The sequence below is a fragment of the Vidua chalybeata genome, chromosome 6 (assembly GCF_026979565.1).
Source record: "Vidua chalybeata isolate OUT-0048 chromosome 6, bVidCha1 merged haplotype, whole genome shotgun sequence".
Classification (NCBI taxonomy): domain Eukaryota; kingdom Metazoa; phylum Chordata; class Aves; order Passeriformes; family Viduidae; genus Vidua; species Vidua chalybeata.
The window spans coordinates 16,587,981-16,615,109 of NC_071535.1; the positions used below are offsets into that span (position 1 = coordinate 16,587,981).

At 36.0% G+C, this 27,129-nt stretch overlaps 1 protein-coding gene across 1 annotated transcript in view; it reads left to right on the top strand.

The window, feature by feature from the left end:
* TTC7B (tetratricopeptide repeat domain 7B) overlaps positions 1–27,129 on the top strand; it is a 121,035-nt gene that overhangs the window by 8,576 nt on the left and 85,330 nt on the right. Inside the window, exons 2-5 of the mRNA XM_053946123.1 lie at positions 8,084–8,238; positions 9,040–9,208; positions 22,448–22,578; positions 23,497–23,618. Coding sequence (XP_053802098.1) covers positions 8,084–8,238; positions 9,040–9,208; positions 22,448–22,578; positions 23,497–23,618 — 577 coding nt within the window. The remainder of the gene's footprint in view (positions 1–8,083; positions 8,239–9,039; positions 9,209–22,447; positions 22,579–23,496; positions 23,619–27,129) is intronic.

A 27,129-nucleotide genomic window follows, 5' to 3' on the forward strand; every position in this document is an offset into this window, starting at 1 on the left:
TGCCCACTGTGTACTTAAGAGGCAGAGAAATGACTGTATATAATTAAAGGTGTTAGTGAGTAAAATTAAATTTCTTTGAACAGTTGACTCTGTTTTTTCTGCTTCTGGTTTTACATGTGTGACATCTGCATCAGTGTGCAACCTTTCTACCAGTAGCACTTGTTGGGCTGCACATATTCTCTGGATACTTTTCTGCTGTGTCTTGTCTTCTGGACAAGATCCTGGGCAACCTGCTCTAGCTGATCTTGCTTGGATTAGGGGTATTGGACTAGATGATCTCCAGAGGTCGCTTCCAACCTCAGCCATCCTCTGATGCTGTGAATTCTTGCTATTAAGTAGTCAGTGATGGAATCGCAAGTGACTTCTGTGTATATATGTATATTGTTTTTCTTGTTTTTAATATAAACCTTGTAAAAATCTAAGAATAGTTTTAGCATTCACTTTAATTTAAGTGGCTCCTGGTCCAGATTTACTGAGTGCTGAGCACAAAGTTGAATGAGTACTTGGAGACTTGTACTGGTATTCCTCTTCAAGCCAGTGTTCTTACTCACGGTTTGATACATTGTGAACAAAGCAAATGTCTGCTTTAAGTGCATAGTCAACTTGTTCCTGGGCAAAAAACCATGTGTTTCATACTTTTACTGCCAGATGAATATGAAATCAGTTCTGGATCCAGGATTTCTAGATCCTCCTCTGGAAGAAAGCTCAGTTTTTAAATGGCCTTCTTAATAAATGTTCTGTGGGAGGCTACAAAATTTTTCTTGTTTTCAGCTGTTTTTTTTTTCCCTTTGGGATCCTTTGTGCTGCATACCACTCCTAAATAAAATTCCTTCGGTGTTTTTTTTGGTTTTTTTTTTTTTTTAATTTGTGCACAATGATATTCAAAATATATAGGATGTCAGAGGGAAAAATCATCATAAAATACTGCAGCATGCAGTCCTTCAGGTACTCTGAGCCTTCAGTTTTACCTTGAGAGAGACTAAGAGTTTTAGGGATTGAGTAGGAATAGTTTCTTTTCTCAGTCCCAGGCTAGTTTCCCTCTGGGAAGGCTTGAAGCACTAGGAGGGAGGTTACAAAGCAAATCTCAGCTTCCTGGAATTCACACATTAATGTACCCTCCTTTTGGGATCCTGGAAATCTCATACTTGTCCTCTTTACCCCTTGTCCATTTCCTACCCTGATTTTTTTTTTAATTTTACTTTTTTAAAAATAATCCTGAGTCAGGACTTCAGTTTTTCAATTTTTTTTTTTCTTTCTGGGCTCCAGGGCAGAGCAGTTAAAGCAGCAGCATCTTCTATTTTTACAACTCCATACTTCATCTAATTAATCTCACATGATGCATTGTCTTCATTTGAGACAAATGATAACCATGATCTTTAGACTTCAACGCATTTGGACAGTTGGGCTTTTTAAGAGTCTGAAATAAGTTACCTGAAATATTTAAGATTTTGGTGAAGAGTGGGTGAAATGATGCAACATGTGATATAACATGCTTCTAGATTTATCTGCTTGCTTACAAGGAAAGATTAAAGTTTGTTTGGCCAGTCAGATTCTGTAGGTATTTTGCTCTGTATTTCCTATTCCTAAATACATCCTATTCAAATTCAGATCCCCCGGGCCTGAGTCTGAGGTTGAGCTTCTTTGCTTAAATCATTGTGGTAGGAGATTTTATCCTAATTATACACTTTTTTCTTGCAGCTGTGTAATTCAGAGGAAAGGGAAATGAAATACTAAAAATATTTTTTTTAATCTATACCATTTGGCATATAAGGAAGAAGGAGTGCTTTTCTCCATGGTCTTTCTTGCTGTAGATGTTGAGCTGTTGAGGGAGGTTCCATAAATAACATGTAAGTATTGTTAGCACAGGATCATTCTTGCCAGTATACCACAGCAGCATGATATGGGTGTTTAATTGTAGAGAAACATCTGGTGCATGGAGAATTGGTAACAGGAGCAGGGTTGTTGATAGTTATTGCCAGTTGTGATAGCTGTTATCCAAGAGGCGTGTTTCCCTTATACCTTCCATGTATTTCCTTCTGAAAAAAGCAATTATCAGACCCTTAAAAATTTTTCTGCGTTAATAATAGGAACACTTGAGAAACCACATATATAGTAGTCGTGATCTGGACAAACGTCAATGTTTTGCTTTGGTTTTTATCTGAACTACCACAGGAAGAGTAATACTTTACCAGAACAGTTATTTGGTGCTCCACAGAACAACAAGTAGCAAGCAGGTTCATTAGTTCTGTTGACACCACGTCATCATTCACTCTAATGTATCTTGGTGTACTCTGGAATTGAATAAACTTTTGAAGTCACTTCTTGGAGTGAATTCTGAAGGCAAGAGAGAGCTCCTAATCTGTATTCAGCTATGCTTTTTTTTGTTTTTTTGTAGCCATATGCAATGTTGCCATTCTCTTCTTTCTCTCTCCTTCTTGCTAACCTTACTTTTAGAAAGTGATTTAGAGCTAGATATTCCTCTCACCTAGTCTGCTAACAACCCCTGGGTTCTTCAACAAGTGCCTGGAGGTTGTGGTAACATTCATCAGAAAGATGACTATTTTGCATTTTAGCATGTGATTTGATGAATGGTTCAAGATAGACCACGGTTTTAACCTAAGTAAATATTAGTATTATAAGTAATCTTCATCATTTGTGAACAAGGATAAAAGAAGACTAATGCTCTATTTTAATTCTATTTTTGTGTGAGTAACTTCTTCAGATCCTGATAATGTGGTGAGGAATTTGCTTCAAAAAGCAGATATTAAAAATAAAGTAGAAAAGTGGCTTTCATTGTGATATTTTTAGAGACTATTTTACAAAGGCACATCATTGTGTGCTTTTTCCTATCCCCTATTTATGCCAGCCTGTATTCTTACTTTAAAGATGATTCATATTGATCCATATTGCAAAGAGGGATAGCCATGTCTGCACAAGGCTCTTCTCAAGCCATTTTGTACAAATGTCTAAGCTTTCTCTAAGCTGAAAGAAAACAGCTTATGTGAAGTGTCTGTGTTTTTTGTTGTTGCTTTGAATGCTAGGAGAACTGGGCCTTTCACCTAAAGCTTCCTTGCATTTGTTTTAGAGTTCCAGGGTGCTCGGAGCTGTCTTTGATTACAGGCAGAGGACATCCTGTTAGTCAGGCGGTGGTTTCAGTGATACTGTGATGTTGCAGAAGCAGATGGGCGAGTTAGGCTGTTCTTGTCCAAAATGGTTCTGCAATGCAGTTGTGATGTAAGTCATCAAATACTGCCTAAATCTACTAAGTAATTGTTGTTGATGAATTCTTCAGCAGAGAAATAGATGAATAAGAGGGAGTCTTTCCTTTAATCAAGAATTTTATACTGAGCCGTAACTGAGTGAATTTTCTGAAAGTGGGATACTGGATTTCATGGTAGTGAAACTGTTTTTGAGCAGTTTTTCTTCTGAAACATCTGTTTAGATTGGCTGAAGGAACACTAAACTTCATGTTATCAACTTTACACAATTTAATTCTGTCTCTATAAAGTGTCTAATAGAAGAATACCATCTATATCACTCATACTGTGCTGGAAGAAAAAGAAAAGCAATTTCTTCTCAAACAGTTCTTATGTTATTTCAGGATATCTTAAGGGATAGCTATAACTAATGGAAAACTCTGCTAGAGCTATGGCTTCATAAATGGTTTCCTTCAGAAATGTCCATGTAATTGGAATTTTGTTACAAGCACCATTGAATGTCATTCTTACTGGCACAGAATGGTTGACACATAAAGCCAATGCTTTGTTAATAAAGTACTCGCTCAGTAATAATTTGATTTAAAAGTTTGTTGCCAAAATCTGGCTCTGATTGTCTGACTTAGCAGATGAGAGACTCTGTAAATAAGGAAATTCTGCTTTGCAGTGGCTTTTATAGTTTGCGGTCTGTGACCTGTTGCTTTCAAGTGTTAGTCAGCAGCAGCTGCACCAGTGCAGCACTTCTGTCGTGAAAGCCAGTCTGACAGTAATTCTGCCTCTCTGTCTCTCATGGTGCTGTGTCTCATGATCTACAGCAGGGTACAGGGACAGCGTGAGCTGTGCTGTGTAAGGATGACCTGGAACAGCAGCTTTTGTTTTGCTGCTCGGTCAGATCTGTGTGTAAGTTGCAGCTGCTGTTTTCTCCTCTCCCACGTTCCCTTTGAAGGAAAGTATGGGCAATACATGTCACTGCACTGTGACTGTCTCTAGCTCTGTGTGGATCATTAGCTTCTCTGAGTGGCATCAAGGATGGGAGCAAAATACCTGGGTCCTATAGACTATTTTGATTCTCATCTTAAGGTGCCAGGATAGTTTCAGGGTATGTGCCAGCTTGAGCTTAAGACTTTGTTCTTGCTTGTGTCCTGTCTTTAGAAACATTAAATTTCTAAAGTTTTCAAGTCATTGTCAGCGAGGTGAAGCTTATCTTAGGGTCAAGGGAGGAGGATGAGAGAGGAAAAGAGAGGATAAATTAAATTTTCCAGAGGTGCTTCTTGTTTCACTCCTCTTCCTTTCCCCATTGTGAGAAATTCTGCTGTGTGTAAGAGAAGAATAATATTACAAACTTTCTGTAGAGTGCTAGGTCTATGTCTTCCCCTGTCTTGTTCTATTGTGGCCCCACAAATGGGTGAGAATTTGGTCTTCTGAAGTTGGTCTTCCTCTTTCTGTGGTGTAGCTGATATGGCTACACTTTGCTCTTGCATGTGCCAGTGCTGTTGTTTGGTTACTTTTCCCCATTACTAATAGAGGTGATTTCAGCACTTTGTTTTACAAATCCTCATGCCTCAAGGTATGCATTTTCGTACCTAGCAGTGAGAGGTTTATTTGCCTTTTGTTTGGTGCCTGACCTGTTCTTTGGCTCGTGTGTTGTAAGAATCCAAACTAGTTGTTTCACATGCTTCCTTGACAGTTTTGCAGTTTATATAAACAAAACATATCTGGCAGCTGGTGCTGTTCTTAGCTCAGCAGTACAGTTGTTCTTACTTCATTCTCCATAGTGATAGATCTACAGTATTTAACTTAATTAAACAAATGCTTGTTACAAGAGTGTGGACCAGAACAATTTTTAGGACCTACTTGAAGGGTTGCATGTGAGAGGGAAAGGTCCATGTGATACTTTATTCTTTTGCACTTTAGCACACTAAGTTCTGCTATTTGAAGTGTTAAAGAATGTCAGTGGTTTTCATTGTAAACAGCCTTGATGGTATTTCATTGAAAACAGCCTTGGTGGTATTTCAGCTCCTGAACCAAAGCGCTTGTTTTAGAGTGTCATTTCGATTCCTTGCTATGTTTGACAATCTTGTTTCCTCTGTCATCTTTGGAAATGGAGCTTGCTCAGTGAAGCATTAAACTGAATAAAAGGAAAGAGAAATGTTACTTGTTAAATGAAATACTTTGGTTTTCATAAGTACAGATCAGAGAGAAAGTATCAACTTACAAATCCCTTAAAACATAAACTTGCCAGTTTGACATATTTTCACCCTTTTTAAAAGTTGCATTTAGCTTTAAAAGTACAATTAACAAAATTAATCTTCATTGTTCTTATCCCAAGTGGCACATTACCATGCTGACCTAAAGTATTATTTTCAAGTTTCACTCCTGTTTGTTAATCCCTTTTTTAAAGGGGCTCGTAAACAAAAATTGTTTACTCAGAAAAAGACTCTGGAGTCTTCTGAATATTATGAGTAAAATACCTGTCGTGATAGGACCTGCCAGTGACCCACTCTTTGAAAGGCAGTTAACTGCATACAGTGAACTGAATTTCAGTTTTGTAGGTTTGGAGCAGGCCTCTGAGAGCCTTTCACACAGCCCATGTTAAACTCCTTGAACCGAACTAACTTGCCTTGAATTGCTGTACAGAATCAGTTGTCTTTTCTATGCATGCATTTTAAACGCTTTGATTTCCAGAGAGATGGAATAATTGCAGAAAGTGCAGTCCTCCAGAGTGTTATGCTAAAGCTATGTTTGAGCAGGGTAATGTTGGTCATAATATCTGATTTTACTGTTTGTTTGTAATAATACTGTGGCTGTGGTAATGAAATGTGGGATTTGGAGTAGGTCTGTAACAAAGGAGATTTGGGTTGAAATACCATGTTTAGATTTGATCACTTTAATTTCTTGTTTAGTTTGCAGCTTGAACCTGAAGCTACAAGCTAAAAATCAACAAGCTGTTAATATTTATCAATTATGCTATGGTTTCTGTACCATTTGTGCTTTTTAGCATATGTATCAGAGCTTGCATAATATTGATGGAAATAACTCTATTTGATGGAAAGGTCTCATGAAATGAAGCAATAATGCCTTACTGTGTTGTGCAAAGGGGAATACAAATGATAGCCTGGTGGGTTGTGTCAGAATAAGAAAGAGCTGGCCAAGGCCACTGCATGGACACTCATTTTTTGAAGGTCCTTGTGATGGAGGGTGATTCTTGGTGACTGGAAAAAGGTACATATGGCCATTTGCAACAAGGGTCCAGGGACTGGAGGTTGATCAGCCTAACCTTAGGCTCTGAGAAGATTAGGAATTATGTCCTGGTAGGTTAAGGAGGTGATTGGGATCAGTTGACATGGGTTTATCAAGGACAAACCAGCCAGCCAGATTTTGATGAGAAGTGACTGTCTGTATGGATGGAGACAGTGGTTGGAGTCAATGGACAAAAAATGCAACAAGGGAAATGTTATGTAGATAACAAGCTAAAAAATTCTAGAAGAAGAACAGCCAAATGTTTTGCAGTATCATCTGGAGGGGTTTTGTAATATGTGGAAATTCTCAAAACTGTGTATAATCCTGTGCCTTCCCTAATGTTGAAGTATGTGTTTTATTTCTTTTTCTTCACTTAGTACATTGAAATACCTTCTAGTTTTCATTTTTGCTGAACAGACTTCAACGAAAGAATGGCAAAACTAGTGTAGATTGCTTCAGACAAGCCTATGTGGCTGAGGTGGGAAGCAGTCTGGGATTTCTGGCTTGGGCCCTTTCCTAGGGGAATGCAGCTGACAGTGACTGTTGGGGCTGGTGGCTGTTGCTGCTAAACCGTGGTGGAGCAATGGAGGCTGTGGGCAGGGGATTTCAAAGCCTGGTGCCGGTCCCTCCAAGTGCTTATGCTAACAACATCTATTGCCCCTTTCCCTGCTTTTTGCTGACTCTGATAATGTGTTATCCTTGTTTGTTTTCTAAACACAGAAAAGACTCTGTAAGCCATATTAAGTCATGAATGTGCTCAGTCCTCACAGGTTCACTTGTTCCCTGCTGCAGCTAACAATGGGTTTCTTGTGCATTACCAAAATATTCCTTATTTATTGTAGTACCTTTCATTCTAGTTCTGTTCAGACATTGTTTGCAAGACATGACTTGGTCTTTTCAAGTCCCAGAAAGGTGATGACTTTGACAGTGCTCTTCTAACTAGAGGAATAACTCAAAACAAGTTGTTTAGTGGTCCTGGCTAAGGGTGAGGACATTACCAGTTTCTTGAATTTTGGAAGTGTGCTGGGTGCAGCTTTGCTGGGCAGTCTGGTATTACATTGTACCTTCAGGTCTGAGAAGTGGTGGTAGGGCTGTAAGAAATGGGGAGAGGGATGAGAAATGGACTGTCATACTGAAGACTTGGGATGGCTGGAGCCTTAAAAAGGTCTGAGGGAGATTCACAGAGACTACATTTACCATATGGATGGTGATCACATCACATCACATCTGGATGGTGAGACATAATGAGGGACATGTAACTTCAAATAAATTAATCCAATATCAGTATTCATATTTGAAACCAGTTTTTTTTTGGTGAAGTGAGTATCAGAAGTTTATCTTCTGTTCAGAGAGCTACATAAAGCTTTGGAATCAAGTGTTGCTTTTTTGAGGAGGAAGGGGAGAATACTGACTTAAGGTTAATGTTTTAATTCTTTTTATCTTAGAACACAGGAGACTTGATTCTGCAGTGAATCAGGCAGGGAAAAGATAAATTGAAAAGTAAAACAAAATATCACATGACGTGATAAACCTGTTGTGTTTGCTTTAGTTAGTTTGTGTTTAAAATTCAGGCAATGTTAGTGAAATAAAATTATTTCTAATACTTCCTGTGTTTGTTGTTTTTACAGATGACATGGCAGAGCTTCTTCTTGGGGAATCGAAGCTAGAACAATTTTTGAAGGAAAATACTCTTAAACACAGTAATAGTCCCCGGGGCCCCCAGCCAAAGCTGACTGAGGTCAGGAAACATCTCACGGCAGCACTTGATAGGGGTAATCTCAAGGTATGTAAGTCGGCCTGAGCAAGAATTAGAGAAGTTGAAATTGATTGAAGTATTGAGGAAAGGTTCCTTAAATTATATTTGCAGATTCTGAAAGTGAGATTAATACCAGAAAGCATTTTCTGTCAGAGCTGTCTAATGTTCATAACCATTCTGGTCCTTCTTATACTTAATTGTTGTTGGAACTACTACCTCAGCTTACCTCTTCTGTACTCAACATCCATCTTTTCAGAGATCAAAAGAAACTTCTTTTACACTCATCTGTAACATTTTGTTTTCAGTGGCTTCTGGGAGTATTAATTTCTCTTTCTTTTCTCTCTTCATTCCTCCATTAGTTCTTTTTTTTCAAGACATTTATTCTGCCCTGATACTTTGAAATGGTGTGAATTAAATATGTAGGCTGTAGAACATATATCATTAAGTTTTGATGCTATGTTATTTTCAACTGTGCTTGTGTTAGAAAAAGAAGTCGTATGAGGAGCTGTAATGATAGGCTGTCTTTAAATAGTTTTATCACCTGGAGAAGCTGATTTCCAACTGAGAGGTATTTCTGGTACACGTGTAAATATGCATGTGAATATCTAAAATGGCTGGCAATACTTTTCAGTAGCTTGCTGGAATGAGGTTTAGTGAATTCCCCCCTACTTCAAGCTTCTCAAATATTACACAAGACAGGATTTTGTTCATTTGTTGCTCTTTTAGAATAAATATTCTGGTGGTGACAAAAAATATACCTAATAATTATCAGAAAGAATTAGGTGTGTTTTCTTAGGGAAAACCCTTTCTTATTTCTCTTCCTTCTAGCCAGAATTCCTACAAGAAGCTAACCTGATAATGGCCAAATTAAACTATGTGGAAGGTGATTATAAAGAAGCTCTGAACACGTATGCTAGAGTTGGTGTTGATGACTTGCAGCTGACTGCAGTGCCACCTTATCGGCTACGGATGATTGCTGAAGCATATTCTACAAAGGGTAAGATTGCTCTTTCCAGTATCATAATGTGGAAGTAGTTTTTTAAAAGTTAATTTATATCTTGTCCAAAGATTAAGAATTTTTTAGTTTGAATGTCATCTATGCAGTAGTGGAGTGCCATATTTGTAGATAAAATAAGATGATGGTTTGGGTCCTTTAAATTATTCCAAGTTTATGATAGTTGACAAGACTTTTACCTCAATGAATATTCTAACTGTGCTGTCACCTGATCAGTTTTTTTGAGTGTGTGTATTTAAAAGTCCTCCCATATATGTCACAGTAACTGTGGCTAGTTGCTAACGGTGTTATCACTGTTGCTGAAAGTTTAGGAATGCAGTGCAGCTTTGTGGTGGCTGTGGGTAGAATGGAGAACTTTGATTCACAGTGATGCCTTTTACTGAATGAGAATGCTCAGCCTAAGCCAGGTTGCATAGCTAAATTGCCACTTAATTGAGAAGAGTATTAATAGCATGATAACCTACTTAAAGTAATGCATCACTTGTGTGCTTTCATATGTAAATTTTTCTAATATGTGTATAGATTTTTAAAAAAATTCAGAAAGTGAAGGTAACTAAAAACCATTTTCTTCTTTACTACTCGAGTATAGTGAAAATTGTAATGCTGGCCTCGTGTCTTAAGGTGGCAGTGCCACTTCAGTTTAGAAAACTCTGTAGTAGACCTAGGGCTGGTCAGTGTGTTGGGGAAAATGGCAGTTTGTATGCCATGGTTTATTAGAATTTACTGAGTGAAGTGTTTGCTTTGGTCTGCTGTGTTTAAGCATGGGTTTGGTTACATATGTACTTTTTGTTATGGCAAGAGGAGTGTCAAAGGCAGCAAAAAAATTGTAAAAGACTTCTATAGCTTTGACTGACAATTGATCAAGGATTGTTTTCCACCAACACAATCCTCCAGTAAATGTTAGACAAGTATGAATCATGTCCTATAGAGATGTCAAGGAAATAAGGGAACTAACTGGTAGCAGGGACAAAAGGATGCTTCATAAGTCTGGTCACTATTTAGATTGAAGTGGGAGTATTGGAGGTATTCTTGTATATGATGTAAATCTGCTTGGTTTTCTCAAACAGCATCTCTGTGGGTTTTAGAGCAGTGTCTGCTTTGGGTACACTTCCACTCAGGTTTGTGGATTTTGGCTGTTCTTTTTGTTTTGTTTTTTAAATCTATGAGGATGTCTGTTGAATTTGTCATGTTCTTTTCATAGACTTGAACAACTTTAAGAACCTAAATTTGCTTTTATCTCCAAGGAATTTAATTGAATCTTTTCCAGAGCTCAACTCTTCTGGATCTGTTTTATTTGGCCTCATAAGGATATAAACCAGTTGAAACCACAGTGGCATAAATTTTGCACATAAAATTAGTATTATTAATTTTACTTAATTCAAACATAATGTATTAGAAAATAGAAAAACAGATACCTTTTCTACTCTGGAATGTTTTGTAGGTTCAGATTTTTTTAAAACCCAGCGTACTTTCTGTCTAGATGTGTGGGTTTTTTTCCTTCTGATTTCAAATTTTATTCTTAAAACATTGAAATTTGTCATATGAGGCTTCATTTATCTTGATGGGACTTCATTACTTTTGTCACTTCTGTTGGGTGACTGGCTACCAGTTTACCTGAGCAAACTGTTGGGGGTTTTTTGTTGTTTTGTTCCTGTTCAGGAACTTTTTTTTTTTTTTTTTGCTATTGTGTTTCCAGATTGAGTGAAATTGCAGGACAGTTTGGGTTGGAAGGGTCCTTAAAGATCCTCTCATTCCATTCCTGCTATGGGCAGGGACACCTTCCACTATGCCAGGTGGCTCAAAGTTCCATCCAACCTGGCTGTGAACACTCCCAGGGATGGGGCATCCACAGCTTCTCTGGACAGCCTATTTCAGTGCCTCACCACCTTCACAGTAGACAATTTCTTCCTGACAGCTAATCTAAATCTGCCCCCTTTCATTTTAAAGCCTTTATTCCTTGTCCTGTCCCTACATGCTCTTGTAAAATGTCTGTCTCCAGCTTTCTTGCAGGCCCATTTAGATACTGGAAGGTGATTTAAAGTCTATGTAGAGCCTTCTCTTCTCCAGGCTGAGCAACCCCAACTCAGAAGATTAAAAAATTTTAATTTCCTTTCTTCTCATGGTAGAGGATTGTCTTCTGTGTGATCTAGAATGAGGTGGTAATCACTGAGCAATCTTAAATTTAGTATTCAAAGTCTGGACAAGTTTAGAGTAGCTGACAACTAAATAGCATATGTTTTTACCCAGTAGTGTACATTTAATTCTTACCCTCTTCCCCATTTCTGGTCGATGTTTTTCTTTCTCCTTTTAAGAGTGTAAACTTTACAGTCTGAATTCAGAGTCTCTTCAGAGGTGACTGAGGCTTGTAAGTACTACCCAACTAAATACAAATTATTCTTACAGAGATTTTGTGCTTCACTGGGATTTTTATTTCTGCTTATATGTACAGGGATAACTGGATTATACAAAGTTTATAAAACTCTTCTGAGCATTTAGATTTTATTTCTTTGGCAGTCATAGCACCATATTATTAAGCAGTGAGGGACTGTCCATGCCTGTTTGCAAGCATTGGCCCAGCTGCACCATTTAATGCTGCACCATGCAGAGGCAGTGAAAGACACCTGCTGAAATTTCCCCATTTGAATCCAGTTCCAGTGGATTTGCAGTCTTGTATACTACTGTGTAGTGGTCAAATACTGATGTTTTTACCACTGAGAAAGGCAGAGAGCAGGTAACAAATGGTAGTTTTTAATGACCTTAACATTTTTTTTTTCATTATTTAATGTGTGAGCACATTCATGTACTTACCTTTTCACTGTGAGGCTTCATTCTGTAACCTCAGACGTGCTGGATTGAGAGGGATGCATGAGTTGACATGTTTCTTCTTCTACAGTTGTTACAGGGTACTTAAATGAGCATGTTGCACTGTAACCATAGACAGTTGCACAGCTCACAACAAGCAAGCCCTTGAAAATGAGCTGCTTTCCAGATGGCTCATCTTACTCCTGCACGTGGAACACACAAAGTGTGTCTTTCTGCTCTTCCCAGCCTAGGAAGGGTCTGTATGTGTGTATGGACACAACAAAGTACAAAATGGATTCAGGGGTCAGCTTCAAGCTAAATTTTGCTGGAGTTTTATCTACTGACAGCTAAAAGAAGGGGAAGAGGAGCAGCAGTAGTGATAATGGTGGGGAGAAAAAATGGAATTGGAACATGGAAGGGAAAACCAGAGAACTAAGCCATCTACTGCATGTGGTGCAGTCGTGAAGGGGGTCCTCACATTTCTATTACATAAATGAGTCAAATGCTTATATATGTATCTTTAAAAGAATGCTTTTAATTCTTTATGCTGCTTACAGCTTTAATTGAGGACAGCATATTTAGAAGATTGCTTTTAATTCTTTATGCTGCTTACAGCTTTAGTTGAGGACAGCATATTTAGAAGACTATATATGAGAAGAGGCATAATATGGAATGATACTAAGTCAAGCCAAGGATTCAAAGACTCTCAAACCCAGCAAGGAAGATTAAAGGATTGTTATTATTTTCTTGGAAATATCTAGTTAGTGAAATGCTGCTTCAGCTCTTCCAAAAAAAGTTTCTTGCTAGATTTGTCAACATGCAACATTGTAAAATTTCAACAAATTTTAAAGCAAATCCTATCAACTTACCTTTTGAAATTTTTTCTATTTCCATTACATCTGCCTCTTTGCAAGCTTCTGGTGTGTGGGGAATCACAGGCTCTCAGTGCCCAAGAAGTGCTGGAAAGTGGTTCCTTTCTGTTGCTCGTTCTAGGGAAAGTGCAAAATTGTTAGTGTGCTGATAAAGGCATGGCTGTATTTTATCAGACTGAATAGCTCATGGACAAATTGTTTGGTTTTAATTTTTTCCTGGCTTCTGCCAACAAAAATAACTTCTAGTAGTGATGTCTTGTGCTCTGTCCTGACTCGCAGAAGATGTGGGATGATCTGATGAAAAGATATCTGCTTCTGTGTCCATTAAAACAATTAGGAGCAGACTAACTGTGTGTGAATGCATGAGGCAAAGCCTCAGAAACTTGCTTAGTATAATTCCAATATTTTCCTGCTTTTCTTCACACTTTTCCTCAAATACACATGTTAAAAACAGAGTTGTAGAAGATTATTTTCTCTTATGTAGTTAACTTTATGGACTAGCATACCTTTTTGACTTTACATTGATGTTTTTATGTACTGCCCAGAGAATGCAGTTCTGATTACACCTAGTGTTTTCTTTAAGGAAGGAGCTAATTTTGATGCTGTGCTTCTGAGTAATGATTCTGTATGGGTATGTAGAAGGTGTTGTGTAGGATAGAGTGTTAATAAAATCATAGTTTTTCTATTAAATACATAATTTTTTAAAATTCAAAGACTTGCTTTAAAACATGCAGTGGGACATATTTTAAATATAGTATAAAACATAAATTGAGAAGATGAAGCTTTTCAAATCAGTGGACCACTTAGCAAAAACATAAGAATACTTATTTGGATCTGTTGGTTAGCTTTTCCCCCATCTGCTTGTAAATTTATTTGACACATAAGCAGAGGAGAAGCATAAACTAAAACAAATTTCTGTAGCAAAATGCCTATGGTTGGAGTTGCCAGCTTATTTCAAGAGGGTGTGATGAGGGAGAGAAAAATAGGCATAAAGGAATGGCATTGCTGAGGAGAAGGGCAGGTTTGCATGACTGTTGTGGCAATGTGTGAGCCTGAGAGCAGATGTATGAAATTGCTGGAGCTGGCTCCCTGAAGTGTTGCCTGTTGGTCACAGGAGCATATAATACCTTTAATATGAAATTTTAAGGAGCAATACAAAAAAAAAAAAAAAAGCAGTTTTTTTTTTTTCTTCTGCCATAAATATAACTTGGATATCAGTACTGGTTACTAGAGATATCTTATGTGGATTGAGCAAAGCTAAGAAATGAGGATGGGCAGGGGGAGGAGGAAGGAAAGACAATCTTGAGATTGTGGTGGCAAGTCTTGACTCAGAGTAAAACATGGAGGTGTTTTGCACTTTTCTGGATGTATTAAATACTTGATACTTAAGTATCCTCATAGGAAGAGCTACTTCCTGATAGATAGGGAAGGTTCCTTTGTTCAAAAGGTTAAGTATGTCTCTTTAGGGTCTATTTGTTTACTTTCTTCCCTAGATCAGTTTATTTGGCAGTGCTCAGTTCTGAGATTGAGGAGGATCTTAAACTCATGAAGAATTGAAATAAGACAAGTTATGAATCCATGAAGAAGTAAAGAGTATGTATGTCTTTTTTTTTTTCATGTTAAGCTGGTATTACTAGCTCCAACTTTTCCAACTTTCTTGTAAGACCAATCAGGAAAAAAATTTATGTGCTGTTGCCATACAGAAGCATGTATTTATAATCCATTTTAATATTCGCTGAAGCTAATAATCCCCTAGGGTTGTGGCCTCTGGGAACAGAACAATTAAATTTCTGCAAGTTTTCAGCACTATATGAATGAGGTAATATACTGGAGAGCATGCATAGGCATTATTCAAATACCGTGCAGGCAGTATCTCCTATGTTTCTAAGCAATTTTGTTTGCTTATGGAAACAGATGAAATGCATGCACAGTGGGATATTGAGGTGTTATTTTGGGGAGGAGCAACTTGTGAGGAACTCTGCAATAGAAAGTTTTTATTTAAATAGGAAATAAGCTTATTGAAATTTTTGGTAACATAATTCTGATACTGCTGCCTAAGTCAGAAGACATACTTGAAAAAATGAATTTATAATACTTGGCATTACAAATTAGTGACCCTTTCTAAAAATGCTTATAGAGAAACATAGCAATTTACAGGTCTGGCATTTCTTAAAATGCTTATAGAGAAACATAGCAATTTACAGGTCTGGCATTTCTTAAAATGCTTATAGAGAAACATAGCAATTTACAGGTCTGGCATTTCTTAAAGTCTGCAGCTTTGTGAACTTGATTTTAGTAAAGAAAATGTGTTTATAATTAGCACAGTGTATAGATTCATAGACAACTTCAGGTATCTGTCAAGATGACTGTGTTGCATTACAGTAATGAATTCTTGTTAAGTGTGAGGGATGTTTTATAAGTTAGATTGTGACATTACAGAATTTTAGCCTTACTGCTGCAGGTCATTTTACATCTTTATTGCCTACATCTTTGTTTGAATAACTGTGTTTACATTTAGATGATGTATGTTGAGGAAGGTGAGGCTGTCTTTACTGCTGCTAACCTATATTCAAATTTAATGTTGCATTTACCAAGTTAAATGATTGGCTATTAATTAGTTCTGTTTACAGAAACATGGAAATACTCATTAGGTTCAGTGGCAGTGTCAGGTGCATGTGGATTGCTATTTTGCAGTTAGGAAAAGATGCTGCACTTAACTTTAATCATATGCAATTGTAATGGGATCTTGTGCACTGCTAGCCTGTGTCAGCAGACACCAAGCAACTCTTCATGGAAGAATGCTAAATGAAAGCTGGTTTAGTAATTGCACTGGGGATCTCTAGACTCATTAGGCAATGGGTCAGGAACTCAGGTTCCCTCCCTTCTCCTGTCTTGCTGTGCAAATGTTGCAGACTGTCAGTGAGCATTTTGCAGACCATGGCTAGGAGGCCTGTGCCATAGGGAGTTCAAATTTTCTCCATTAAAACTTTTCTTTTCCCAGACTACATTTGTGACATCTGCCCTGCTGGAGCAGGAACTGGGAGGAACCCAGGCATTTGTCCTGCTTTCCTAAGTACAGCTTTTAACTGTCTTATTTGAAAGCTAAACTTTGACTGAGAAACTATGTTTCTTATTAAAATAGAATTCTTTAGGACTTGGGCAAACAGTTGGTGGTGTCTTATTCTTAGTTTCTCCCAAATATTTAGAATTTCTTCAGAATCCTTCCTTTGGCAGAGCGAAGAGAGATTAAAAATATTGGGCTCCAATTAAAAAGTAGTGATTCTGCCCTCTTTTTCCCATGCCACAGGGAGAACAGGTATTACAGTAGAGCATTGTCTTTTTTATTTAGAGGTGCTTGTAGGAGCAATCCTGACACTTTACAGCAGAACAGTGTAAATTCCATAATTAAATAATTTCCTGTCCCCTGAGCAAATAGCCTCCTTGATGCCCATTCCATATACTGGTGTGCAGCATTTCTGCTTTTGGGGAACATTCAACAGAGAGAGGTCCACTCACTCCAGGATGTGCAACAATAACCAGCCCTTTTTTCCAGCTTTTGTCTCTAGTTTGTACTTTTTCAGCCCTGCCAAAAGATGCTGGCCTGTTGAAGGGCTATACTGTAGCAAGAATTGGCTGGCATATGATTATTAAAAACCAAATGTATGTGCAGAAAAATACTGATCTATTTAAAAGATATTGCAAAAGTCTGTTTCTTAAGAAAATACAAAGATTGGAATGCATTATATTTAGAGGAAAAGTGAGACCAATTGTTTCACAACAGTTGTCTCAGATGATGTTAAAAGAAATCCTAAAATATTATTGTGGTTTTTATTGACTGCTTGGAGTAATAAGTAGGTATTCAATTCAGAAAAAGAGGTATTTCTGGTTTTTCTATTTTTAACTCTGAGAAACTTCAAGACACTTAGAAGCACTAGCATAACTATGGCATTAGAAAAGCTGTAGTAATGAAATGACATTGCAGTTTCAACATGATAAAATGCTCTGTTCTGCCTGAAAAATTGTGCTTATGTTACTCTGGGTTTAGTCTAGAATGGAATTTAATTCTCTGTAAGTAGTCTGTGTTTAAAAGAGTGGGTAGCCAGAGGAGCTTCCCTTAAAATCTAGTGTGCTAAGAGAAGGGGATATTGGTCTTTTTCTGGTGCCTTTTCTGGAAGGAACATGTATGAAACTAGCCATAAAATAGGAGACTGCATTCTGACAGTTGTTGGAGACATTTTTTCCTTGAGTCTTGGCATAATGGGATGGGTAGTAAAATGTACTTCAAAAATCAGAGAAATTATTTTTGTTTCTTTAAATTGTCTAAGCCAATAGGCAATCCCTACAGTGTATCTGGAGTAACTGTAAAAGGTAGTTTATTATAAATATATTTGCTTACTCTTTATTCTGTTTCTCTTTTCCTTTATAATGACTACTTTGCAAATATCAATAGGGAATTGAAGACAAAAACAGCTCCATGCTTTACTTTCTAAAAAAATCTCTGAAAAAAATCCTCTGCAAGCAAGAAAAATCTTTGATTGAGGACTTAATTAGTCTTTCCCTTCAGTGAGATTAGCAGTGTATGTTCTAAGTTCAGAAATAAATAAATGTGGGAGTTCCTTGATAGCAATAACAATATGCTAAACATGAAGTTTCTTTAGAAGGAGGTGAAAAGGGGCTTTTTGTGTACATTTGGAACACTTACCATGTCATGTATCAACACTTTGCATATCATATATAGGGAACACAAAGTGCTGTATACTAAAACACACTTGGGTTTTACATGTGTATGTAAGGAAAACAGGAAGCAAACCCAGAAATCTTTATGCATTGAAGCAAGTCTCACTCTCTTGAAAAAGCATGCTTATTAACTTAAGTATAAACCAGTAGTTCACTGTTTTTCCTCTGTCCTTTGATTTGTCTACTGGAAACAGTAGATGAACAATGGGGTCCATTATAATTTGTGGTCTCTTAAAATTTACACAGACAAGATACTAGCTGGGATCATGGAGAATCCTCAGATACACAATGCTATAAGTAGTTTTGTTGGTTTTTTTGGAATGATCTCAGTAGTGGTCTGTGTGGTAAGAGTACGTGGTAAAGATCTGAACTGTGCCATGGATTCCCTTTTGACATTTGAGTAACTTTTGGCTTACTCTGCATGGTGAAATGGGAGTGTGGCTTAATTGGTTTTCCTACAGAACTGAAGTCTGGGGTTTTTTTGACATAAAATGTCAAAAGTGAGGACTTCTTAAAAATAGTTTGTTGTTTTTTCTTGCTAAGGCATCCTCATTTTTGGGTAGTAGTCAGTTTCTGCAAATGTGGTGGTAAGGTTGGCCTGATTTTCTATTTGTAAAAAATGTTTACTTGGCTTAATCTTGACTACTGATTTGAGACTATAGACACAAGAATGCCACTTATTTCAAGTGATAAAACTGTCTACTGTTTGCTTTCTGAATATTTTACAAAATATGGATAACTTTTAGAAAATTTAAGGAAAACCTTTGCAAATTACCATATAATTTAAATATCAGGAATATTATTTTGTTGTCCAAATGCTGTTTGTTGCTCTTCTGCTGTTATGACAAGCAATTTTAGAGTTACCTTGCAAAACATGTTAATTAGTATGGACTTGTATTTGTTTCACTGCTTCTCACTTTCTTTTCCCTCAGGAGTTGTCTTGCTTGATATCAGGACTAGATATGTATGAGATAAGTGTCTTCCCAAATTAAAACTGACCCAGTTTGTTGGAAGCTTTTATCTGAAAATTATTTTAACTGGAAGGGCTTAAACTTAAAAGCCTTGAATATCAAAGTCAACTTGTGATAGCAGTTGTCATGATACTCTTGAATGCAGAATCAAACAAAATAAAAGTTAAATAAAGCAATAGCTATGGCCTTTACAGCAAATGTAGTAACATTTTACAGTAATAACTTGTACTTTTTTTCGAAATATCTCTAAGCAGTGTGTAAACAGTTAAAGAAATGCTTATCCTTTTGGGGTAGAACAGCAGATTCCTGCCTGGCAGGTGTGGGAAGAATCACAAAGGGGACAATTGACTTCTCTGATTCTATGACAAGACTTCAGCAGATAAATTAGGGTTATATGTGTTTTTTTGAACTTCATGTGTTTCTCTATTCTATATGTTACCGTGTGCTTGTTCTTGGTTTTGAGGGTATAATATAATGATCCCTATTTTAATTAACTTCTTTTCATCTCTCAGTATTCTTTTGAGGAATCGGGCAGTATGCCATGTAATTGTTATTGCTGTGTTGCTGTGTATATCAATTTAAAATTAAATAGTACTTTTATATACTTTAGTACATTATTTATTAAATTTCATCTGTATTTAAGAAAAAAATTATATTAGTCGTCTGGAGTGACTTATTTTAACAAAATCATAATTAGGAAAACTATAATTTATTAAAGGTTTCTCCTCTAATTGATAGGTTTTTGTTGTGAATACAGCATTAAATTGCAATTTTTACTTGTGTCATCAAAACAAATACAGCATGCAAACCATTCTTTTAAGTGATCATTTCAGAATAGATTTCCAAATAAACTTCCTTCCCCAAAGCATGACATGCTTAAAATATATATAATTTCCTGAGCTTAATAAACATACTAAAAAAAAAAAAGTGAATGCTAGTTATATAGCAGCGTTTCTCTAAGAAGTAGTATTCTGTACTTCATCAAAGAACACTTAAAATTTAATATGTCCCTGCTGCATTACTTAAAATTTCTGGCTGAACACTGAGGTGTTTCCTTATCATAATAAAAATTCTCAGCTAAAATAAGAAAATGTCTTTATAGCGAGTTTTTCAGATTTAAATATTATAGTTATGGCCATAAACTGTAAAAATAGAAAGAATAAATCTGACTCAGATCTACAAATAGTTGAGTAATTTGCTTGATGTAGGAGATGGTTACTTGGGGGCATTGGCTGTTCATAGTGTGGGAGAGCAGGAATAAGGAGGAGTGATTCACACACAAATTACCTGGTGCTTTCAGTCATTTGATGTGTTTACTGCAGTGCATTTACTGTTTGAAGGTGTTCATGTAATACACAGCAAACTTTCTATCCAGTCTCAACCTTCCATTTAGATCTTCTTTTCAGAGAGTCTCTTCAAACCTACTGTAGTACAAGGAGACCTGACTTTTTTCTGCAGTTAAGCCTTGCTGCTTTAGGGTCTATGACTTATTGGTACTAAATAATTTCTTGGATGTTTGTGATTTGATTGAAAAATAGAAAAAAAAGCAGATTAGTTGGCTACTCTAGACTACTCACAAATATAGTTAACTTCTAGAGGTACACTAGGTGAAAACTATGACATGTCAGAAACACCCAGTGTCTATTGTACTCAGGTTTAGCAGGTTTTTAAGAGACAGACAATTTGTGTGTTTGCTGCCCTTTAGGAGAGCAAAGTTCTTTTGAAAAGTATATTGGATGTTACTCTGTCTTTAGCAGGGGTTTTAGTACTGGATTCAGGACTTTGTGTTAACTGGATGTATAGCACATAAAGCTGTAAGATCTGTGTTGTTTGTACTGGTATTAGGGTGGTCTGGAGGGTAAAGGTGGCCAACAAACTGTGATACAGACTTAAAGCATTCTCTCAAGCCAGCAATCTGGCGTGATGTTTTTTTATACATATAAACTACACTTTTACAGAAATTGAAACTTAATAGATATTCCGAAATAATCTGGAGGCTGCAGATATTTCTGAGTTTATCAATACATAAACTCCAGGTTTATGTAGCTGTGTCTTCCTAAGTTGTTTTTTGGGGTTTTTTTTTGTAATTATAATGAAGCATACTATACTGACTGTACAGTATTGATTGACAGAAATCCTTTGATAAACTGTTCTCCAAACTGGATTTGTACTGTTTGGCATTCTACAGACATATGCCCAATATATAAGTATGTATTTTGTTATTGTTTTTTGTTTTTTCTCCAGTGATGGATTCTCAAAACTTTCAACGATGAATAAAGAATACAGTAATTTAAATTGTAGATTATATTAATGTGGGAGCAGTTGAAGGCATTTTAGAGCTAGCATTTACTGCTGGCAAGCTGGAAGAATGATCTGAAATAAATCTCTTAACATGTGGAAAGTCCTACTGCAAATGCAATTAATTATTCAAATAAATATAAGATGAAACAGTTGGCTTGAAGGATATGAGCTGGTGGTCTGTTGCAGATCATAAGTGGAAGATAATTTTTACTAATATGTAAGGGAAGGCACCAAAGTTCAGCTGATTTTTAATACTTTTTTTAAAAGTATCTCTTATGAAAACCAGGAAGTCTTTTATCTTCTCTGCTCTGTGCAGTTGAGGCCTCCAAGTGAAGCCATGTATCCCATTTTGGCACAGTGAGTCAAGGTAGAGGTAACCAGTTGGAGAGTGTCCAGAGAAGATAAAAATTATTAGCTGTCAAGGAAACATGAAAAGAGAAACTGGTGAGAACTGATATTTTTTCTTGTGAGTATGTCTGTCTCTCTAGATGAATCAAAGAATATTCTGAGTTGGAAGGGACCCAGAAGGATCATGGAGTCCAACTAGTACATGAATGGCCCATAGGAGGATCAAACCCATGACCTTGGTGTTATTGGCACCCTGCTCTAACTTGCAGTGTTTTGTGAAGAACTGAATAACCTCGTTGTGAGGATGAATCAAAGTAATTAATCTAGAGAGGGAGATTCAAGAACTAGGAAAAAATACTATTTGTGAGAATAGTTGAGCTCTGTGGTAATTTGCATATGAAGGCCAGGGCATCCCTAGTGTCAGAAGCTTTTAAGAACAGGTCAGACAAGTGTCAGGGGTTCGTTGATTCCTCCATCAGATAAAAGGATTTATATTCCCAAGGTCCTTTCCAGCATTTTAATTATCTTGAAAACAGCTGTAACTTGTGTAGGAGTTAGTATTGATTAGTAAGAGTTGTTGGATTTTTATTTGAGACAAGTGAAGGTTTTTTTTTTTTTTTTTTTTTTTTTTTTTTTTTTTTTTTTTTTTTTGCTTCAAAGCAATACTTAATGTATTTGCTGGGTAAATCCTGAGCAGAAAAGACTTCCATGGCCTTGATGAGAGTGAACTACCTCTTCTAAATTTAAATACAAAAATTAAACTTCCTAACACATTGTTTATTTTAAATGTATTTGTTTTTATGGATACTTTTGTCTTGCACAGTGACTGGACTAATACTACCTTGAGTGCCTTTCATCACTGTACCTTAGTTTCTGTGATCATTCTGGAAAAGTGAAGACACAGTAATGTAAAACTGGTATAGAAAGACACTATATATTTTTTATGGTAGATTGTCATAATGTCTTTTAAATCAAAATTGCTTTAAAAAATGCTGCTTCTGGATTTATAATTATTAAGGAGGAGTAATTTTCATTTATATAGTTATTAAAGTCTGTTTTAGGGGACCATACCTTCATTTCCTTTGTTTCTTCCCCTGACTAAAGAGGCTTAACCTGGACTATGTTTTAGCTATTAATATTATATGACATTAGTTTTTAATGCTTAGTTTGAATTTTTTTTGCCTCCCAAGGTCTCTGTCTTGAGAAGCTGCCAATATCTTCCTCAGCGAGCAATCTCCATGTGGACCGTGAACAAGAAATTGTTACGTGCTATGAGAAGGCTGGGGATATTGCTCTCCTGTACCTTCAGGAGATAGAAAGGGTAAGCTGGGATGATTTTCTAAATTGAAGATTTAAAGATTGATATAAATGCCTTTTTTAAAGAAATTTGTGTGACCCTTTATTTCTAGGAGTTACACACTATTGCTTTTTATTTAGACTTTGAGGTACACCTGGGGCTCTGTTCTTTGGCTTGTGAATGCTGTAGAGTGAAGTGAACTGGCAATATCCATCTGATCCTATTTCAGACCCATTGCTTGCAAGCCTCAGGCCTGTCACTTGACAGCTGTCTTTGAAGGAGTTATAAGACACATTTAGGGCCATGAAAAACAGAAGAAAGGGGAAAGAAAACCAGTTTGATGGAGGGAAAAAGTAATTAATACCGTTTTTTTTTATTTTTGAGGGTTTTTGCTGTTTTATTATTGTCTTGTAGTGGCTGGTAGACCACGTGTACTGAAAGCTGATTACATTCTGACAGCATTTTTAATGCTGATGTAATACAATTATTTCTAAATTGTTTTTTGGAAATCATTCTGGAGGTAGCTTTTAATCTTCTTACTGCTCTCTGCAGCAGTCTTTTCTACCCTAACAGGAGTTTTAGATTTTTTAATATATCACCTCCTGCTACTGAATAAGGTTGCAAATATGCTTTTTCATATTCTTCTCTTTTATATACCATTCTTCAGAAAAAAATATGAAAAAGTATTATAAAATTTTGCTTAGTAATATTTCTGCTTGGTAAATAAATTATCTCTAAGGGTATAGCCAAGAACAAAAGGGTTTATATTTAGGTGGCAATGGTGGTAAAGCTAGAAATGGTCTACTAGCCACCATCTACAAATGTAAAAGGTTTCTCCAACATTAAATATTAGCTTCCATGGAAAAGTACGCAAACCTTGATTTTAAGTTTTTTTTTTTCTAAATACACTTTTTCCCCTCCACTTTTCTTGTGTTCTCTTAGGTAATTAATGCCAACATACAAAACAGAAGCCCTAAGCCAGGGCCCACTGCACATGAACAAGAGCTTAGTTTTTTCCTGGAAACAGGACTTCAGAGAGCACATGTTCTATATTTCAAGAATGGGTGAGATTTGAGTCTTCTTTTATTGTGTTTACTTTTTTGTTTAGATTTTGTATTTGTGATTTAACCAGGCATCACTTTTAGCAATTGTGGATTCTGTAATAGTGAGGTCTCTTATGAATAAAGTAGTAACACTTTGTTTAAAATAGTAAGGCTGCCCATATTGTATTTATTTACATATTGGAAAATTGTTTAGTCACAGAAAACATTTTGTAGTTTTGCTTACTACATGTAAGAACTTAAAAGTACCTTAAGCTTGAACTATTTGAAATTTACTATTGAACACTGTTAAAGAGTGATTGTCAACATATTGAAACTGTAAATTTTTATAATTTTGATTTTGTAATTTTTTTCCAAATCTCTTCAGTTATCACTTATTTTAACATTATGCTGCAGGATAAATGTGCATGAAGATCAACAGTATGTATACAAGTATACAATCTTTATTGGACCTGCTCTGTAGATCCCTTTAGATTCTGCATGGGACTTCCTTTATAATTTATTTTAAATAAGGCTTTGCTTAAAAGCCTAAAAATAAATTCAGTTACCACACAGAATGAGAAAAAGAATACAAGTCTGCATTTTTAAGAACTTCAAAACTCGGCATAAATGGGTTTTAAGTACATTTCTGAGATTTGTTGAAATCACGTAGTTTAAAACCTTGTGTCTGGGGCTTCTTATTTCATTAGGAAAATGTGATTTTATTGAAATACTGGAACTCTTGATGGGACTACTGTTTTGTACCAAAAATGTTTCTTATTCTTTCAAATACATAAACCAGAGATGAAGGAAATCATGCAGTGTCTGTAAAGAGTTGGAGATTTTAATGTACTGAAGGTAGGGTAAAAAAAACCTACCCGAGTTTTAAGCTGTTCAGGAATTTCCACATGGAAATGATCATTACACTTTTGAAATCTCTTTCTTAAAGTATTGAAGTAGTGGTGCAATAACATGATCTGATACTTACACTTTAGTTCTGTTTTCATAATTTAATTGCAGGAGGAATGGAATGTTCTGAAAGCTGATTTTTTTTCATTTACCAGAACTAAAAATAAGATCTCTGTTTTCATGTCTGCACAAAAAATAAATAAAATACGGTTACTGCAAAAATCCCAGTGGCAGTCATGGTTAAGAATAAGCTAAGAATTCCACATTTTGAAGAATTTTGATTGAAGTCCAGGGAGGGAAATGGTGCATTTAATCTGACATGTTTTGTGTAAAAGCAACGAGCACTAGACATAGCAGGTTGCAATTAATGAAGAAAACAAAAAGCAACTGCGCAAAAAAGGTCATGCAGTGGATTGTTAAGTAATATCCAGACAAGAGTGTTTTTCCTAGACCGTATCAGCTCGTCTGGTGTGAGCTTTGAAAGGTAATTTTATTCTATGTGCTTTTTAATTCTTCCCAGTGAAGTTGTTGGTGATCTTGTTAACTCCTACACAAGCTTTTTTTTTTTTGCCTTTTTTTTTTTTTTTTTGCAGTCTTTAGTACAGTGGTCACTTGCAGTTTATAATCAAATTACACATTTTATATAGAGTTTTGAATTTCTTCTTCTAGTTCTGTTGGCCAGTGGTACTTTTTTTGTTGTATGATATGAAGCAAGGTGTTAGGAAAAATAGCTCTGTGACAATCATTATTTTACATATTCCTGATGTTACATCCTTTAGTTTCTTTCCTTAATTCAGAGTCAATCATAGTTCTTTCAATATTTCCTAATATGGTCATTGTTCCAGGCTGCTTGTTATGTGGCTGCTTTTAGGGATTGGTTTTTTATTTTTTTCATTTTTTTACTTGGGTTTACCAGAACTGCAGAGAACTTCAAATATACACTTCTAATAGGGACAAATTATAGTCTCCTTTTTAATAAATGTATTTTAAGGATGTTTTGTTTCATTTTTAAATGTATCATCCCGCCTGATGTTAGGTTATAGAGAGTAGATTTGAGATCTTTCCAGGAAACTTTGCAACTTATTTCAAGTTTGAATGTAATCTGAAATCATCTTTGTACATGTGTGTCAGTTTCAAACCAGAAAAGAAAATAAGATAACTTTTATATGAGCTGGAAGACCATAATTTCAACAGAAACATAGGGAGTATTGCTGCCTACCTATAAAGTTGGTTGATCTACTTCAAATTTCCCTTTCATTTGTTAACTGTACAGAGATTTTCTTTTAAGTTGAATAATCAAGAGGATTCAGTGATTATCTTTCAGGTATGCATTATCTTGTATAAAAAACTAGGAAGTGCTTGAAACTTAACTTAGCCTTTCTGCTAAGCAGTGGCATTTTGAAAATACATGGAAATGCAATTAGCAAAAAAAAAAAAAAAAAAAAAAAAAAAAAAAAAAAAAAAAAAAAAAAAAAGTTGAAGTGGAAATAATCTGAACCAGAAAAGTGTTAGCTTAGTGCTAATAAGACACAAAACTGAAATTAATGGTTTCTTCTGAAGCATACAGAATTTTATTAAAGAAACAAACTACATACCCATTTTTCACTTGGGAGATGAGGAACATTTCAGCTTGGAAATGTGTAACAAAGAAGTTGAGGAAGTTGTTCTAAAACTTAGAGTAGGATTTGTGAGTTTTTAAAAATTGTTCTGAAATGTAACTTTCCATGCTTTCAGGCTGATTACATAACTTGTATCGTAGTTGCTTTGTAATTTCATATTGAAGGAGTTCAAAGTCTTGATATTTTTCCAAAAAAAGCTGCGAGCACAGGAACTTTGACATTGGTATTTAACATAGTTATTTTCAAGTACAATGCCGCTGAGAAAGGACAGCTCTTTAGGTACCCAGTGTTTCTTCCATCCTAGCATTTGTGTTGTGAGATTTACAAGTAAATTTTGTCTGGTTTATGGTTTTTATTTTTTGAGGTAGTAATGTTCACAAATATACTAGAAAAGTATGATCTTGAAGCAAAATGGCATTTTGGCTGAAATTTAAAATAAGGAGGCCGTCATGTGAAAACCAGACTTTCCTAACTTTCAGAGCTATTTTTTTGGCTCCTCCTTTATTTTACACCCCTCCAAGGATATTGCTTGGAGCCAGACTGTGGTTTGGTCTAGTCTCCATCATGGTTCACTACTCAGTCAAAACCTGAAGATCCCAGAGATGATCTGTACTCCTCGTGGGGCTGTTACCTGTGCTGACACTGTCACAGTGAAGCAAGACATTCCTAGTCTCCTCCAGCAAGTTGTTTCTTATAGGCTTCTTCTCCATAGAAAATTAGCCCTGAAAAAAAGAAATAGGAAAATCAACCAATTTTTCTAATTTTTTCTTATAATTGAGATAATTGATTTATATTCACTTTAAATGATTGACAAGCACAACAAGATCCCTCCTTAGAGTATGGTAGTTAACTATGTAGAATTTCTTTTATCTGTTTTTTTCTTTTCACTATAGCATATAACAGAAATAACATAGAAACATTGCTCTCTTTCTGGTGAAAGAGGAACAGTGGATGGAAGGCATTCTATAGGTGCTTCTGTTCCACATGTATATCCATACAGTGCTCAC